Source organism: Aotus nancymaae, unplaced genomic scaffold (assembly GCF_030222135.1).
Source record: "Aotus nancymaae isolate 86718 unplaced genomic scaffold, 86718_ANA_hifiasm-v0.15.2.pri h1tg000003l, whole genome shotgun sequence".
NCBI lineage: Eukaryota > Metazoa > Chordata > Mammalia > Primates > Aotidae > Aotus > Aotus nancymaae.
The window spans coordinates 39,882,903-39,901,840 of record NW_026988414.1 but is presented as its reverse complement, the minus strand read 5'-3'; the positions used below and the strand labels follow the sequence as shown (position 1 = coordinate 39,901,840).

Below are 18,938 nucleotides of genomic sequence, written 5' to 3'. Positions count from 1 at the left end.
ACAGAATCCTACCCAGGTTTAGGTAATGCCACGTGAAATTAACCACAGGTTCCATCAGTACACCAAAATACAAATTTGTGAAAGCCTATTTGAGAGTTTTCTTTAGCTCCTGTCTCTCTTTTGAGGAATTTTATCTTCTGACTTATAGCCAGGAAAAATAATAGTACTGCTCAGCTACCAGAGATGATATCATGTCTTTGTAAACTCTCAGTTCAGCAGATAGAGATTTCCTGTGAGAAATCTATTTGTATGTTTCTCATGTACTAAAATATTAATCTTTTTCTACCTTTTATTGACTTGGGCTTCCATTTGCATTTCTAGCATCTCTACCCTTGACTTCTATGTAGAAAAGTTTGCACTTTATATAATTTCAGAACATGTTACCTTCTTTGTGTTTTGTTACCCTTTACAACTGACCTCACTGAGGTTTTGATACTGAGTGAGAATCAACGTTTAGGTTGGATTCTGTTTGAGTTTTAAAATAGTTTTGTCAATGGAAAAGAAAAAAATCTGATCTAGTTTCCTTTTGTCCCTGATGCCTTAGGATTCTAATGTGTTTATAAAACCAACAACAATTACGCATTTCTGTCAAAAGAATATAAAATGTTTTTAAGAATACAAAATTTAAGGCCAGGAACAGTAGCTTATGCCTGTAATCCCAGTACTTTGGGAGGCTGAGGTAGGAGGATCACTTGAGGTCAAGAGTTCAAGACAAGTCTGGCCAGCATGGTGAAACCCTGCCTCTACTAAAAATACAAAAATTAGCTGGGTTTGACAGCGGGTGCCTGTAATCCTAGTTACTTGGGAGACTAAAGCAGGAGAATCACTTGAAACCCAAAAAGCAGAGGTTGCAGTGAGCTGAGATTGTGCCACTGCACTCCAGCCTGGGTGATAGAGTGAGACTAAAATAAGAATACAAAATTTAATTTGGTAGAAGTAGAAAGATCAAGATAATTGAGAATTTGTAGACCAGATATCTGATTAAGTAGACTTGGCCCTGCCCTCACCAGTGCTCAGGGGGCCTATGTCCACTCTTTGCCTCTCCTGTATCTGTAAAACTTCCTTTTCTCTTCTTCAGCTTGATGTCTTTGATGCTGCTGAGCGGTACCAGCAGGCAGGCCTTCCCCTGATCATTCTGACTGGCAAAGAGTACGGTGCAGGCAGCTCCCGAGACTGGGCAGCTAAGGGCCCTTTGCTGCTGGTGAGTATGAAGCAGAGACATCCCAGGAGGCAGCTCCCCTCTGAACTGGGAGGGTGCCAACAAATCCTGTTGCTTTACTTTCCAAGATGTCATGGAAGAGCAGGCTCAAAAAAGCATGTAGTGTTTATTCCTTGCCTGTTTCTTGGTGGCTGTGGATTTATTTTACTTGGTGAAGGACTATGCAGAGTTTAACTGAATCTGTCATTCATTAATGGACCTTGGGGGTGTGTCTATAGAACAGTTCTGGGGACTCTGTGAAGTCTCTGAAAACATATCCAGAAGAGTACATGTATGTCTTTCATAGGGAGAAGTTTCATGGCTTTTTTAACATTCTCAGAGGTTGAGGAACCAAAATTTATTCAAGTCCTTTGTTCTGGATGAATGTCAGGGATAAGCCAGGGCTATTGTATTGTCTGTCAGGTTCACAAAAGAGAAAAGGAGCCTGGACTTTTTCAGGAGTTACTTTGGCAAGAATGGGTTCTAAGTCTCTTGGAAAATTGAGAGAATCACTTTTTACGATTGCTCTTCACTGCCTATGAAAATCTGCTATGGGCACTTGATGAGAGAGGGAGACTCACTCTGCACATAGGCAGGCAGCTCTTTAGAACCTTCAGCCATCTCGGGGCTCCACATCTTGAGGTGTCCCCATAGAAGGGGCCATGCAGGGAGCAGAGAGCTTTTACCTCTTGGGCATTTGCTTGCCCTAAAACCAGAAAAGAATTGTGCCACCCAGCCTGAATCTTCTTCAGGGTGCGGTAAAAATGGCTCGCCTGATGTCCATTTAAATCATTTATGGCTTGCAAATTAATGCACTTGGGAAACACTAAGTTCATATCCACAGTACACTAAGAAAAATCTGGCTGGCACAGTTCTCCAGACATCTAGGCTTCTGAAAATGTCTTTGAACATCACACTAATTGGTTATTTTGCTCTGAGGAAAACAGAAATGTTCTCTGATTAGTTGGTAGCAGGTCAAAGGCCTGTCTTTTCTGGAAACTACTGAACTGAGACCCAGGCAGTGAGCACTCAGGGAACTCTAAGATCTGATAGAGGATAAGAAGAGAACTGGCCCCCAGGGGTTCTCTAGAGTCCAGACTTTCTATAGAACCACTGAGCTCTGGCTGTCCAGGAAAACATGTGCTCTTCTGTTCTGTAGTTGTCCGGGCTGGGCCACTCAGCCGTGCTGGACTGTACTTACCAGAGAGCATTGGACAGCTATGATTTACAGCTTCTGAAACACAGCAGCATGGCCTTTGCACAGAGCTAGTGACCTGAATAGTGTGTGTTTAGAAAGCTTTCTACTTCCCAAGAATATATCCATCTATACCCAAATCCCTAGAAAATATCATCTACTGCCCCAAAGAGTCTGCCCTCCCTCTGTAGCAGTGCTTCTCAAGTTTGGAAACACAGGATTTTTTTAATACCTGTGCTTGGATCTTATCTCCAGAGATTCTGGTTTAATTGGTAAGGAGAAAGTCCTGGACACTGGGATTTTAAAAGCCTCCCCTGGTGATTCTGATATGCAGCAGTGGTTGAGAACCACTGCACTATAGTTCGTAGTCCTCAAAATTGTAAGAATCACTAGCCCCCTCCCACCCCACACTCCCTGCAAGATATTCTGATGCAGCAGATCTGGGGTAGTACCCAAGTTTCGTTTTTAACAAGCTCCCAAAGTAACCCTGGTGTTGGGCATCTTAAAAGTGTGCCCAAGAGACCTCTTAGGGTATTTTAATATTTTATGACAGTTATTATTAATAATAAACTAATGGGGGAGTTCTAGTTAATGGAGTACTATGCTTTATTGCTGTATATTGCCAATTATAGATTCCCAATAAGACATTCTTTAAGCTTAGTATCAAGACTGTATTCAGTGCAATGTGACCTTTGAAGCAGGAAGTGTAAAAGCAGTACACAGGAGGCAGTCATTTACTTTATCTGTGGTATGTTCTAAAGTTGCATTTTTGATAATAGGGAAAAATTTTATGTTGTTTTGTGATGTGGATTCCAGATGCAATGTAAGTTTGCTAAGACATGTTATATCACTTGTCAGACTTCATGGGTCCAGATACCAGCACTGACTCCCTGGGTAAAGGGGGACAATAAGAGCATCTCCATCCCCAGGTTAGTGGAGGGTGGAATGAGAGGAATTATTTAGGTGCTTACATAGTGCCTTTACATTGTAAGCAATCAGGAAAGACTAGCTATTCTGTTATTTATCACTAGAGGATAACATTGTATGTAAAATATTAATAGGTACTTACAAATAATTTAGGTGTGAGAACAGTTCTAACTTACAAAGTCTTTTATAAGTCAGTGTATCCAAAGAAAAGACTGGAACTGTGTCTCTACTCTCTTTATTCATCAGGGAATCAAAGCTATCCTGGCTGAGAGCTATGAGCGCATTCACCGTAGTAACCTGGTTGGCATGGGGGTGATCCCACTTGAATATCTCCCTGGTGAGAATGCAGATGCCCTGGGACTCACAGGGCGGGAACGATACACTGTCATTATACCAGAAAACCTCAAACCACGAATGAAAGTCCAGGTCAAGGTAAGCTGGAGCATCTCCTTGCCAGGCCCCTTCAAAAGGGGCCCGTTGTTTGTAACCAATCTTGTTAGAAGGAAATGAGTGAGGTTTGGAAAGCAAAAAATAGCACTCAGTAGGACTGCATTAGACTTAGGAGTCCTACTAGCACCTTTTCTACCTGACTTCACAACATAGGATGATGCCTATGGATTTATTAATTAATTTCTCTGTTTATTCACAGTTATCCTTAGTTCCATTCTTACCTCGCACCTCTACTGTCCCCTATTCTCCCCAGTCTCACTCAGCCCAGAGGCAGAGGACCATGATAAGAGCTCAGGGATGTGACATTTCACATTACCTGATAAACATTTTATTATAAAGATGTGAGCAACAGATACGCTCATCCCTCCCTAAGCCTGCCCATAGGCACCAGGCTTTGATTAACCCAAGAGTGAAAATGACACATCCCTAGGCAAGGTAAAGATAAAGTACCCAGGTCCCGGGGGTATTCAGTGCCCTGGGGAGGGAGTGCAAAAGTTTATCTCAGATAAGCAGGTGGGCCAGCTGCCTAAGGGAAAGCCTTAATGAAACCTCTGCTGATTAGAAACTTCTGTCCACAGGGAGTCCCCAGAGGTTTAAAAAATATTATCCCTATGTCATTAATAGCTACTGCCCTGAGAAGCTATTTTTACTTCTTAGATGCTTCTCTCCCTCATTTACAGCCTGCAGTGCTTTTCAAGCTTTAATAGGCAAAGCAGTCTCCCAGGGATCTTGCTGAAATGCATCTTCTAATTTAGTGGGTCTGGGCTAGGGCCAGTGGCCTTGCATGTGCTGCTGGTGTTGCCGGAGTGTGGACCATACCTGAGGGGCAAGCTGGGCAAAATCTCCTCCGAACAGAGCTGTCTCGCCTCCTCCCCCAACAATTCTTCCATCTCTTTGTGCCGCAGCTGGATACCGGAAAGACCTTCCAGGCTGTCATGAGGTTCGACACCGACGTGGAGCTCACTTACTTCCTCAACGGGGGCATCCTCAACTACATGATCCGCAGGATGGCCACGTAGGCCCCCATTTCCTAGGAGACCTGCACTTGGTGCTGCACCCAGGGAGGAAACTGCACCAGCCAGCCCAGGCTCTGGCAGAGAGGCCTCCCAGGCTGCTGCCTTGTAGATGGAGCAAGTGAGCACCAGGGTGTTGGTGCCATTCCTGTAGGCACAAAACCAGAAGTTTTTACATTCTCTATTTTTGTTAAACTCAGTAGTGCCAGAAACAGAGAACCAAGAACTTTTATCTTTAAAGTTACTGATCATGGGATGTTGAATTTTCACTGTTTGTTTCCTATTAATCTTCAGCTGAACACAAGCAAACCTTCTCAGAAGGTGTTTCTTACCCTCTTATTGTTCCTCTCTTATACTCTACTCAATGAAACCTTTCTCTTGAGGGTCATTTTGCTTTCTACATTAGAGCAATGATTCTCCTTTTCCTTCAGAGTGAATCATCCAGACACCTCATGGACAGTTCAGGTGTTGGAGTTTTTTTGATTATGTACCTTTTGATTGATTGATAGATCTGCATAAAAAGAAATGTGACGTTGTCTTTTTACTATCTTTTCATTTATCAAGAGGAGACCTTTGTTGGGAGAACACAACATTTCTAATTTGAATGAAATGAAATGTATTTTCAATGAAAACTTGTTGACTTTGAGTTTTGCTGTGTGTGTGGCTAGAGTTTGGGGATGTTTAGAGCAGAGTGAATCCATTAGGAAGCCCGAATAACTTTCATATTCTCCCATTTTTACAACTCTATCATCAGAACTGTACGGGTATAATGGAAATGTTTAGGAACCATTCTACTCTGCCCTATTTGGGAGCAGACAAGAAGGAAGAGTAGCCTGGTAGCAGTAGCGATGATGTAAGTATGTAAGGAAAAGCAGATGATAGGTTTTGCTTCTTTTTACCCCTGTAGCCATTTCTGGGCATGTCTTAGTTTGCTCAGGCTGCTATAATGTAATCTGTACACTGAATGGCTGAAAGAACAGAAATTTTTTTCTCACAATTCTGGAGGCTGGAATTCTGAGATCAACATTCTAGCCACTTCATTTTCTGGTGAGGACACTCCTCTTCCTTGCTTACAGATGGCCACCTTTTTGCTTGTTCTCACAGGGCATTTCTTTGATATGTGCCTGGTGGGGGAGAGAGAAAATGGGCTCTCATGTCTCTTACAGCAACACTAATTCTATTGGATCAGGGTCCCACTCTGATGGAGACCCAGGAAAGCTGGTGGTATTATAACTTAGTTCAAGTCCAAATGCCTAAGAACCTGGGGAGGGGCATGGGGAATGCTGGTCTAAGTCCTGGAGTCTGAGTGCCCAAGAACCAGCAGAAGCTGTGATGTCCAAGTATAGGAGGGCAGGATCCTTCTAATGAATTTTTAATGTGGCCTGGTCATCAGAACAGCTGGGATCTAATCCTCTTTCAACTTCTCAACAGATGAGGAATCAAGACGGGTTATTTAGCATCCCTCTATTTGTGGTCCTGGGGATCTAATTTATGTTCATTAAAAAAAAAAAATTACGAACAGCCAGGTGCAGTGGCTCACACCTGTAATCCCAGCACTTTGGGTTGCCAAGGCGGACAGATCACCTGAGGTCAGGAGTTCCAAGACCAGCCTGGCCAACATGCTGAAACCCTATCTCTACTAAAAATACAAAAATTAGCCAGGTGTGATGGTGGGGACCTCTAATCCCCGGCTACACGGGAGGCTGAGGCATAAGAATCGCTTGAACCTGGGAGGCAGAGGCTACAGTCAGCCGAGATCGTGCCATTGCACTCCAGCCTGGGCTACAAGAGTGAAACTCGATCTCAGAAAAAAACAAACAGAACTCCATTGTACAAAAAGCCTTTATCCTCAAATTAGGATCAGTCCTAGAATACAAACACTAAGAATGGCTGAGAAAACAGACCTCCACTGTCTTGGCTCCCCATTACTGAGCAGCTGGGGAGCTGTCTAGCTCCCCACATTCAGTGGCTCCTATAGTCTGAATGTTCATATCCTCCCCAAAATTCATATGGTGAAATCTGAACCCCCCAGGTGATGGTAATAGAAGTGGGGCCTCCAGTAATAGAAGCTAAGCTGGGCCCTTCATCCAGAGGGCTTCACCTCATGGGGGTGGAGCCCTCTGGATGGAGCTAGTGTCTTTTAAAAGAGGCTCAAGAGACACCCACTCATCTCTTCTACCCTGGGAGAACACAGCAAGAAGGCACCATCTGTGAACTAGAAAGTGGGTTCTCACCAGATACTGAATCTGCCAGTGCCTTGATCCTAGACTTTCCAACCAGAACTGTGAGAAGTTTGTTTATAAGCCACACAGTCCACATATTTAGTTAAGCAGCCCAAAGACAATGGTTATGAGGAAACAGATACTTGTGACTGATGGAACTGGGTCCCTTAACTCCAAGTACACCCTCTGTCCTTTTCAGTAAAAGTATCTCGGCCAGGCACAGTGGCTCATGCCTATAATCCCAACACTGGGAGGCCGAGGCTGGAGGGTTGCTTGAGCCCAGATGTTTGAGACCAGCCTGGGCAACACTCTAACAAAAGAAAAAAAAAAAATCAGCCAGGTGTGATGGTATGTACCTGTGGTCCCAGCTGTTCAGGAGTCTGAGGTAGGAAGATCACTTGAGCCTGGGAGGTCAAGGCCATGATCACTCCATTGCACTCCAGCCTGGGCAACAGAGGGACACACACACCCACACCCACACACCCCACCTTGGCCAGTGTCTCAACCTTGCCCACTAACAAGGCTAAACAAACCAACTTCTTTTACCTGGTTTTTCCTTAAGGACTGGTCATCTTACTATCCAAATTAAAAATATTCTCCCTCCCATATTCTTTGGGAATGAAGATTCCCATCTGTGTTCTTACAGTTTTCTAAATTCATTACTGCCTGATCCCTCCTAGGGAAAAAGGCATTCCTGGCATCCACAGCAAGCTAACAGTTAATATTTTTAAGGTAGCAAGTAAGGACGAGGGATGCCCTTCATGTGTATTTACACACTAGATTTTTACGGTACATGGAGAGTAATCTAGGGGAAAGATATATTAGGCATGACTCTTACCTATGGTAGAAGCACAACTCAAATTGGCTTAAGCAAAAAATAAAATAAAAATAAAAATGGCTGGCTGATAGAACTTGAGCAACAGTGGTGGCCATGACTGTGGACTTGATTGGATCTTGTGACTCAAAGTCAAGTTCCCTTCCATTTGCCCCTCCAACCACCCCCCATCCTTCTGCCAATCATACCTTCTGTTGGCCTCTGCAGTAGAGTGGCCTCTTCTCCTGGGCCCTTCCATATGCCAGGGGATATGGCCAGGTTCTGGGGCAACCATTAATAATATGTGATCTTAGAGATTTGTCTCCAAGTTATTCCCTAGGGAAAAAATATTGGGAGTTTTTAGTCACCTAAATGAAGAACCTTATTTTTGGCAGTTACCCTTTCAGGGCTCTATTAGGACTGTGGAGTAATGCATGGGGTTATGTGGAAGCAATGCAGAGCCACTTTTGAAAAACAGTAACGAAGGTTCTACTGGCTGCCTTTTTAGGACATTATTAAATGTCATGAAAGCAAGTGGAATTTAACACCCAGCCAGTTTCTTTTCACCCAGACAGCATAATTATCATGAACAAAGATTATATAACAATAGCTGATATTCTTAAGTTTTAAAAGTTGGCATCTCAAGAGTGAATCCTACATATTAAATACAAATTTGTTGAATGAAATTTGTAGTTTTATTTTATGGTATAATGAAACAGAGTTCCAGGCATGTTCCTGAAGTTAATATTCAAATTTGGTTCTAGCTGTCTTATCGTATGCAGGCTGGATACCTGCTACTGTGCTTCTATAGGATGTTAACAGTGTTACCTGAGTAAAACAGACCCAGGGTCAGTACATTTAGGAACCACTGAGTTAAACGGGTTTTATCACTGCAGAACAGACACAAGAACAATGTGTGCTGTAAATCACTGTTTGCAGGGAAGGTGGCAGCGATTGGCACAGAATCCCACCTGACCACAGAGTGCTTTCTTCTGGGTGTCTCACGCACTACGCTCCATAGGATACTCTTGAGAAACATTAAGCTATGGTTGGTTTGTTGTTTGAAATTCAAATAACAATGAATCCATTTGAAAGACAGGAATCAGTTTACTGACCTGGTGTTGAGATGACTCTTCATTTCAGGGTGAAAATATCACAGCATCAGCACAGGCCAGGACCACAGAGATAATAAGGTGGTGATCGTGTAACAGGTTGTATCTGTACCACAGGAACTTCAAAACATGTACATGGCTGGACACCCTGCCAGGATGCTGTAATGCGACTAGGCATGCATCCATGAAAAAGACTCACCAGATGGTTTTAAAATGTGGCCTTCAGTATGGAAATAAATTACCAGCATTTAGGAGTCAGTCAAGAGATTACAATTCCTAAAAGCCTACCTACTCATTTCTTTGATTCAATACATATTAACCAAGTGCCTACTTTGTTCAAGTCCATGCCTGGCAATGGCATTATTCCATTAAATGTCAAACAAGGAAATGCTGAGTTTTCCTTATTTCACTTCGGTCTGCCTATGACTGAATCCAAATTGAATCATTTACATACTTAAAAGAACTTTTCTTGGCTGGGCACGGTGGCTCATGCCTGTTATCCCAGCACTGTGGGAAGCTGAGGCAGGTGGGTCATCTGAGGTCAGGAGCTCAAGACCAGCCTGACCAACATGGTGAAACCCTGACTCTATGAAAAGTACAAAAAATTAGCCAGGTATGGTGGAGGGTGCCTGTAATCCCAGCTACTTGGGAGGCTGAGGCAGGAGAATCACTTGAACCCAGAAGGCAGAGGTTGCAGTGAGCCAAGATCACGCCATTATACTCCAACCTAGGCAACAGAACAAAGACTACAGCTCAAAAAAAAAAAAAAAAAAAGTTAATGAAATTTATTTCTAGTAGATGTTTTACACAACATATTGGAGTTCTTAAATGATAGTGTATTAGTCTGTTTTCACACTAGAAAAGAGGTTTAATAGACTTACAGTTCCACATGGCTGGGGAGGCCTCAGGAAACTTACAATCATGGCAGAAGGGGAAGCAGGCATGTCTTACATGGCAGCAGATAAGAGAGAGTATGTAAAGGAGGAATTGTCAAACACTTATAAAACCATCAGATCTCCTGAGAACTCACTATCCCAAGAACAGCATAGGGACAGCTGCCCCCATGATCCAATCGCCACCCATCAGGTCCCTCCCTTGATACATGGGGATTATGGGGATTACAATTCAAGATGATATTTGGGTGGGGACACAGAGCCAAACCGTATCAAATAGCCATCAAAAAAAACAACTGCACAACAAAAGATGATCTTAATAAAAAACAAATGGAAAAATAAGAAACTCATAAAGATGGTTTAAATAATCCATTTGTATTGGGTCTTACTAAGACAACTACTACTAGTAACTTACCAAACAACTACTATGTCATATACTTTTCACACATTCTTTAAATTAAAAACTCTCCACTAACCCTTACAGTTCAGTATTATCCTTGTTTTACAGATGAAGAAAAGCCAAAGAAAAGTTATATAACTGGCAGGTTTCTCTGGCTCCTCGCTTGTACCATTGGTCACCGGATTGCATGGAGAGGGAGGCAGCTGTAACACATCATCCCGTTGATATCCAGGGAACTCAGGCACTTATTTCCATGTTTAGAAAACTGCAAACTAAGCTCTTTGAAGCATCAGCAAACCTTGCTAAGTGACACATGAATGCCATTTGAATACATACTCTAATTTGTCAAGTAGAAAGGACAAACTGCCTCATCAGTAACATCCAAGGGACCTGAGAACAGACATTCAATTGAACGTCAGCCATTATAGGAAAATGGTCAAAGAGAACAATGGCACATGTTAAGAGAACATATTAATAGGGCAAAATGTATTTGGCAAGTTTCTAAGAAGTATTTTACCATTTTTATCCTCACTACTAAAAGCTGTCCACTGTAGAGTGGACACATATTGCCACACACAGCTGCTCTACGGTGGACAGCTTTTAGTATAAGCATAAAAATGGCTTTATGTACTCATGTTCTCTGTGTAGCCATACCACACATTGCTACACAGAACATGAGTACATATAACCATTACATATACATACCTGTATGTATAATAGTTACATATACATACGTGTAGTATATACTTATATATGTACATATATTGAATCCTTGGAATTATCAACACTTAAAGGATCAGCAAAGAGGACTCAATAAAAAAGACTAGAATAGAACCAGAAAAGAAGCCAAGGGAGAATTTCAAGAAGAGTACTCAACAGGGCCAAATGCACAGAAGTCAAATAGAAAGAAGGTCAAGAAATGCCCAATGGATTTGGCAACCAGAGTCACTGGTAACCTTCAAAAGAACAATTTCAGTAGATTGTTAAGAGCAAAAGCCAGTTTACAGTAGGTTAAGAAAAGAAAGGGAGGTATAGAAAAATTTCCAACATTCCATTCATCTATCCCAATGTGTACAGAGTGATCATTGTGTGTTTGTTGGCAGCTGACTCTAAAACGAAGGCTAGATAGGCTTTTTAATTTTTCCCAAGTACTATGAGCTCTGTCGGCCTACTAAATATTTAGTGCTGTGATTCATTCATTTGTGCTTTGCATATATAATATAGTACAAACTGTTAATGATATTAAAAAAAGAAACTCTCACAGTGGTACAAGCCATCCATGATTATACCCACTAGGTTAGTTTCTTCTCCACTCAAAGTTATTCATTCTCTGAAGCTGAAGATTGAGGCCCTGATATCATCTGGACATTTCTGCTGCATCAAATGGTATCTTCTCAAAATGAAAGTCCTTCCACTTTGAGTACAGTGTCTGAACTCCAGTTGCAATGTCCTCCACCACAAAACTTTCAATTTTTATAACTGGAATCTCAAATGTCTTGTACTTCACATGGATTCCCCAGTCATGGCTGCAGTCCTGTCGGGCACAGAATATCTTTGCTCTTTTATAAAAATTTGAAAACTGCTTTGGTTGAGGATGTGGTCTACTCACAAAGCATTCCTTAAAAGCATCTCCAAGCACAGTGTAATGGGATTCCTACAGAAGAAGGGATGGAATAACATACAAAAGAGAACATTAGAACCAGTACATAACTGTGATTAAAAAAAAGAAAGAAAGAAAGAAAGCAACGCCACAATAATCTGAGATGAAGAACAGGTGGGTCTCGCTTATTTTACAATTGGAGGGAAAAAAATATGGATTCACCTAAGTCCAGAGGAGGATCCATGCACCTGACTCTCCTCTACAGGCTGGGTGGGGTTGCAAGTGAGGATACTGGGCACCTCATGAAGAGGAGGATTTAAGAAGTTTCCTACTCTAAAATTGACCACATAATTGGAAGTAAATCACTCCTCCGCAAATGCAAAAAACGGAAATCATAACAGTCTCTCAGACCACAGTGCAATCAAGACAGAACTCAGAATTCAGAAAATAACTCAGAACTGCACAGCTTCATGGAAACTGAACAACTTTCTCTTGAATGTTGACTGGATAAACAATGAAATGAAGGCAGAAATAAAGATGTTCTTCGAAACCAACGAGAACGAAGACACAACATACCAGAATCTCTGGGACACATTTAAAGCAGTCTCTAGAGGAAAATATATAGCAATAAGTGCCCACATGAGAAGCAAGGAGAGATCTAAAATTGACACTCTATCATCAAAATTGAAAGAGCTAGAGGAGCAAGATCAAAAAAACTCAAAACCTAGCAGAAGACAAGAAATAACCAAGATCAGAGCAGAACTGAAGGAGATAGAGACACAAAAAACCCTTCAAAAAATCAATAAATCCAGGAGCTGGTTTTTTGAAAAGATCAACAAAATAGACCACTAGCCAGATTAATAAAAAGGAAAAGAGAGAATAACCAAAGAGATGCAATAAAAAATGATAAAGGGGATATCACTAGATTCCACAGAAATTCAAACCATCATCAGAGATTATTACAAACAACTCTATGCATGTAAACTAGTAAACCTGGAAGAAATGGATAAATTCCTGGACACTTGCCTCCTCCCAAGCCTAAACCAGGAAGAAGTCGAAACCCTGAATAGACCAATAACAAGGGCTGAAGTTGAGGCAGCAATTAAGAGCCTACCATCCAAAAAAGGCCCAGGTCCAGATGGGTTCACAGCCGAATTCTATCAGACATACAAAGAGGAACTGGTACCATTCCTTCTGAAACTATTCCAAATAATCCAAAAACAGGGAATCCTTCCCAAATCATTTTATGAGACCAACATCATCCTGATACCAAAACCTGGCAAAGACTCAACAAGAAAAGAAAACTACAGGCCAATATCCATGATGAACATAGATGCAAAAGTGTTCAATAAAATACTGGCAAGCCGATTGCAACAGCACATCAAAAAGCTTATCCACCATGATCAAGCAGGATTCATCCCGAGGATGCAAGGCTGGTTCAACATACAAAAGTCTATAAATGTAATTCACCATATAAACAGAACCAAAGACAAAAACCACATGATTATCTCAATTGATGCAGAGAAGGCCTTCGACAAAATTCAACAACACTTTATGCTAAAAACCCTCAATAAACTAGGTATTGACGGAACGGATCTCAAAATAATAAAAGCTATTTATGACAAACCAACAGCCAATATCATACTGAATGGGCAAAATCTGGAAGCATCCCCTTTGAAATCTGGCACTAGACAAGGATGCCCTCTCTCACCACTCCTATTCAATGTAGTACTGGAAGTTCTAGCCAGAGCAATCAGGCAAGAAAAAGAAATCAAGGGTATTCAAATAGGAAAGGAGGAAGCCAAATTGTCTCTATTTGCAGACGACATGATTGTATATCTAGAAGACCCCATCGTCTCAGCCCAAAATCTCCTGAAACTGATAAGCAACTTCAGCAAAGTCTCAGGATACAAAATCAATGTGCAAAAATCACAAGCATTCCTATACACCAATAACAGACTTAAAGAGAGCCAAATCAAGAATGAACTGCCATTCACAATTGCTACAAAGAGAATAAAATACCTAGGAATACAACTAACAAGGAACGTAAAGGACCTCTTCAAGGAGAACTACAAACCACTGCTCAATGAAATAAGAGAGGACACAAAACAGATGGAGAAACATTCCATGTTCATGGTTAGGAAGAATCAATATCGTGAAAATGGCCATATTGCCCAAAGTAATTTACAGATTCAATGTTATCCGCATCAAGCTACCAATGATCTTGTTCACAAAACTGGAAAAAACCACCTTAAACTTCATATGGAACCAAAAGAGAGCCCGCATAGCCAAGTCAATTCTAAGCAAAAAGAACAAAGCGGGAGGCATCACACTACTGGACTTCAAACTATACTACAGGGCTACAGTCATCAAAACAGCATGGTACTGGTACCAAAACAGAGATAGAGACCAATGGAACAGAACAGAGGCCTCAGAGGCAACACAACATATCTACAACCATCCGATCTTTGACAAACCTGACAAAAACAAGCAATGGGGAAAGGATTCCCTGTTTAATAAATGGTGTTGGGAAAACTGGCTAGCCATGTGCAGAAAGCAGAAATTGGACCCCCTCCTGACACTTTAAACTAAAATTAACTCCAGATGGATTAAAGACTTAAACATAAGACCTAACACCATAAAAACCCTAGAAGAAAATCTAGGCAAAACCATTCAGGACATAGGCATAGGCAAGGACTTCATGACCAAAACACCAAAAGCATTGGCAACAAAAGCCAAAATAGACAAATGGGACCTAATCAAACTCCACAGCTTCTGCACAGCAAAAGAAACAGTCATCAGAGTGAATCGACAACCAACAGAATGGGAAAAAAAATTTGCAGTTTACCCATCTGACAAAGGCCTGATATCCAGAATTTACCACGAACTAAAGCAGATTTACAAGAAAAAAACAAGCCCATTCAAAAGTGGGCGAAGGATATGAACAGACACTTTACAAAAGAAGACAAACATGAGACCAACAAACATATGAAAAAATGCTCATCATCACTGGTCATTAGAGAAATGCAAATCAAAACTACATTGAGATACCATCTCACACCAGTTAGAATAGTGATCATTAAAAAATCTGGAGACAACAGATGCTGGAGAGGATGTGGAGAAATAGGAACACTTTTACACTGTTGGTGGGAGTGTAAATTAGCCCCATTGTGGAAGACACTGTGGGAATCCCTCAAGGACCTAGAAATAGAAATTCCATTTGATCCAGCAATCCCATTACTGGGTATATATCCAAAGGATTATAAATTGTTCTACTATAAGGACATATGCACACGAATGTTCATTGCAGCACAGTTTACAATAGCAAAGACCTGGAAGCAACCCAAATGCCCATCGATGATAGACTGGACAGGGAAAATGTGGCACATATACACCATGGAATATTATGCAGCCATCAAAAACGATGAGTTCATGTCCTTTGTAGGGACATGGATGAACCTGGAAACCATCATTCTCAGCAAACTGACACAAGAACACAAAATCAAACACCGCATGTTCTCACTCATAGGTGGGTGTTGAACAATGAGAACACATGGACACAGGGAGGGGAGCACTACACAGTGGGGTCTGTTGGGGGGAAATAGGGGAGGGACAGCGGGGGGAGGGGAGTTGTGGAGAGAGAGCATGGGAGAGAATGCCAGATATAGGTGAAGGGGAGGAAGGCAGCAAATCACACTGCCATGTGTGTACCTATGCAACAATCTTGCATGTTCCCCAAAACCTAAAATGCAATTAAAAAAATATATATTTTTTTAAAAAAAGTTTCCAGGTAACTCAGCTTCTAAAGGTAGATATTCTTTATTCAAAAACAAAAGCAGTGTTTGTTGAAAATCTGTGAAGCTCAAGTTCATCATACCAGTGGCCCTGGCAGGCACAATCCAAAGGATACAGGGAAAAACGACCAAGGTCAAGATACAATTGAAGAAGGTCAGGGACTAATGTGTCCACAGGCCTCACCTAGAGTCAACTTTAGAGTAAACAGCTCAGAAACCAAATGCAGATCCAACATACTAGTCCCTCAGGAAAACATACGGTCTAACAGGGCCATTTTTAATGGAATAATCACCCAAATTGGAGCTGAAAGGACCTTTTGCGGATAAAGAAGCAGACTCAGAAAAGCAAGGGAACTTAGCAATATGACTCCTAATATGCTTCTTGCCCAAAGGGCTGGGCTGATGAGAGATTTCTGCTTTCTGAAGAGGAACAGAACACCCTGAAGTAATAACTCCTCATGTAAGCCAGCCCATCCCCTCCACCGTGCCCTCCATGCAAGAGATTTATACCCTACGTTTCTCTTTGAAGATCTTTCCAACCCTTTGAAAGTTTTAAGAAAAAAACATAAGGCTGCAATAGAAGGCTAACCTGCAGATATCATGTTTCACAAATAAGGAGATATTTTGTTTTCATTATAAAGGTGATCCATAGTCCAAAAGGAATGTTTGTAAAACACAAAATAGAAGGAAAAGAGAAAAAAATCATGGAATCTCACCACTAAAATATTAATACATTTTGATATAGTTCCCCTAGTCTTTGTTTTTCTGTAGAAAGGTAAGTTTTTTGTTTGACTTTTTCTCTTGATAGTGGCAATGGGGGTATTTGCTGCTATTGTTTCACACAGCTATAAAGCAGCATCTTTACAATTTTGAGTTCTGGTTATTTTTTCCACATCACCATTAGTTTGTAAGCAGTTTTTCTTTATACTGAACTTCATTGTCATTTTTTTAAAATAAACTTTACTTTGGAATGATTTTAGATTTACAGAAAAATTGCAAAGATGCCCCAGAAAATTTCTGCATACCTTTACCCAGTTTCTCCAAGTGCTACTATCCGATATACCACAGCACATTTGTCAAAAACCAAGAAATTAACAGCAATACATTACTATTATCTAAACTACAGATTTTACCACTCTTTCTTTACTAGTATCCTTTATCTGTTCCAGGATCTAATCCAAGATTTAGCATTTTTTTTTCTCCTGAGACAGTCTTGCTCTGTCACCCAGGCTGGAGTGCAGTGGTGCAATCTCAGCTCACTGCAACCTCTGCCTCCTGGATTCAAGTGATTCTCCTGCCTCAGCCTCCCGAGTAGCTGGGATTAGAGGCACCCACCACCATGTCCGGCTAATTTTTGTATTTTTAGTAGAGGCGGACTTTTGCCATGTTGGCCAGGCTGGTCTCAAACTCCTGACCTCAGGTGATCTGCGTGCCTCAGCCTTTCAAGGTGCTGGGATTATAGGTGTGAGCCACCACGCCCAACCTTACCATTGTTTTTAATGGCTGTATGATATTTAAGTAAGTGGCTGTACAACAATTTTTTTAAACTATTTTTTTCTTCTTTTGAGCCAGGGTCTTACCTCTGTTGTCCAGGCTACAGTGCAGTGGTGCAGTCACAGCTCACTGCAGCCTTGATCTCCCAGGCTCAAACGATCAGTTCACCTCAGTCTCCTGAATAGCTGGAACTACAGATGCATGCTACCAAGCCCAACTAATTTTTGTTTTAGAGATGGGGTCTATGTGGCCCAGGCTGGCACTTGAACTCCTGGACTCAAGCAATCTTCCCAGCTCGGCCTCCCAAAGTGCTGGGATTACAGGTATGAGCCACCATGCCTGGCCAAAAACTATTTCTTTATTATTGAACATTTAAGATTTCTTTTTGGGGCCGGGCGCGGTGGCTCACGCCTGTAATCCCAGCACTTTGGGAGGCCGAGGCAGGTGGATCACGAGGTCAAGAGATCGAGACCATTCTGGTCAACATGGTGAAACCCCATCTCTACTAATACAAAAAATTAGCTGGGCATGGTGGCGCATGCCTGTAATCCCAGCTACTCAGGAGGCTGAGGCAGGAGAATTGCCTGAACCCAGGAGGCGGAGGTTGCGGTGAGCCGAGATCGCGCCATTGCACTCCAGCCTGGGTAACAAGAGCGAAACTCCGTCTCAAAAAAAAAAAAAAAAAAAGATTTCTTTTTTATTAAATACATAGATATCATGGCCCCAATAACAATGGAAATAGTAGTTTTACTATAAATATTTCATCAACAGACAGTAAGCTTTAGCTAGTGCTAAAACATAACCAGGTATTTTTTATAAAAAGGCAGCTTACCTCTATCACTCTTATGTCAGCTGTGTAACATGCGAAGGCTTTGCACTTTCTGCAAAGCAGTTTTTTATTTTCCTTATCAGGTACAGGTTTTGGTTTTTCTTGACTATCTCTGATGAATTTTTCATCAATCTGTATATGCAGAATCTAATGCAAAAAGAAAGAACTCAAATGTAATTAAATATATAGAAATAGGCACAGATATATACATACATATATATGTACACACATATATAATCATTCATATACGACTTCCATGAACATATGGTACCTGAGTTTGTAAAGTTGCAGATTTTATTGCTTTTCCTAACTTAATATTAATCAATGCTTAATTGTGGCCTCCAATTAGTCTTTCAATTTCTTCATCAAAAATGCTCATAAAAGCACTAAAGATGTCCACAGAATAGGCAAAACCTGAAAAACCAAAACCTGTACCAGATACACAGTATGTGCCGTTTCAGGAGTAATTATATCCATTTTCAGGCACAAACGCAATGAGTGATAAGCAGGCAGAAGAGCCCCTGATATGGTTTGACTGTGTCCTTACCCAAATCTCAACTTGAATTGTATCTTCCAGAATTCTTACATGTTGTGGGAGGGACCCAGGGGAGATAATTTAATCATGGGGGCCGGTCTTTCCTGTGTTATTCTGATAGTGATTAAGTCTCACAAGATCTGATGGGTTTATCAGGGGTTTCCGCTTTTGCTTCTTCCTCCACATTTTCTCTTGCCCCTGCCACATACAGAGTGCCTTTAGACTCCTGCCATGATTCTGAGGCCTCCCCAGCCATATGGAACTGTAAGCCCAATTAAACCTCTTTTTCCCCTCCTAATCTCAGGTATGTCTTTATCAGCAGCATGAAAACAGACTAATACAGCCCCCAGCATCTAAAATCTTTTTCTCTCTCACCTTCAGCAACAGGGAATGTTGTTGTATATGTATAGAACAATTGTATTCTAATTCAAAATCTAAGCCTTGGCTAAGAATCTGGTCCAA

General features: G+C 41.4%; 2 protein-coding genes across 4 annotated transcripts in view; one reads left to right on the top strand and one right to left on the bottom strand.

Moving 5' to 3' along the window:
* Positions 1-8,505, top strand: part of ACO1 (aconitase 1) — a 76,217-nt gene extending 67,712 nt beyond the window's left edge. For all 3 annotated transcript variants that reach the window (XM_012454613.2, XM_012454612.2, XM_064380700.1), the window contains 3 exons: positions 1,079-1,201; positions 3,567-3,752; positions 4,676-8,505. In XM_012454613.2, coding sequence (XP_012310036.1) covers positions 1,079-1,201; positions 3,567-3,752; positions 4,676-4,789 — 423 coding nt within the window. In that variant the 3' untranslated portion in view covers positions 4,790-8,505. The remainder of the gene's footprint in view (positions 1-1,078; positions 1,202-3,566; positions 3,753-4,675) is intronic.
* A 1,196-nt stretch (positions 8,506-9,701) lies between these two features.
* RIGI (RNA sensor RIG-I) overlaps positions 9,702-18,938 on the bottom strand; it is a 74,768-nt gene continuing 65,531 nt past the window's right edge. The window contains exons 17-18 of the mRNA XM_064380690.1: positions 17,945-18,088; positions 9,702-11,878 (exon numbers count right to left, since the gene is read on the bottom strand). Coding sequence (XP_064236760.1) covers positions 11,582-11,878; positions 17,945-18,088 — 441 coding nt within the window. The 3' untranslated portion in view covers positions 9,702-11,581. The remainder of the gene's footprint in view (positions 11,879-17,944; positions 18,089-18,938) is intronic.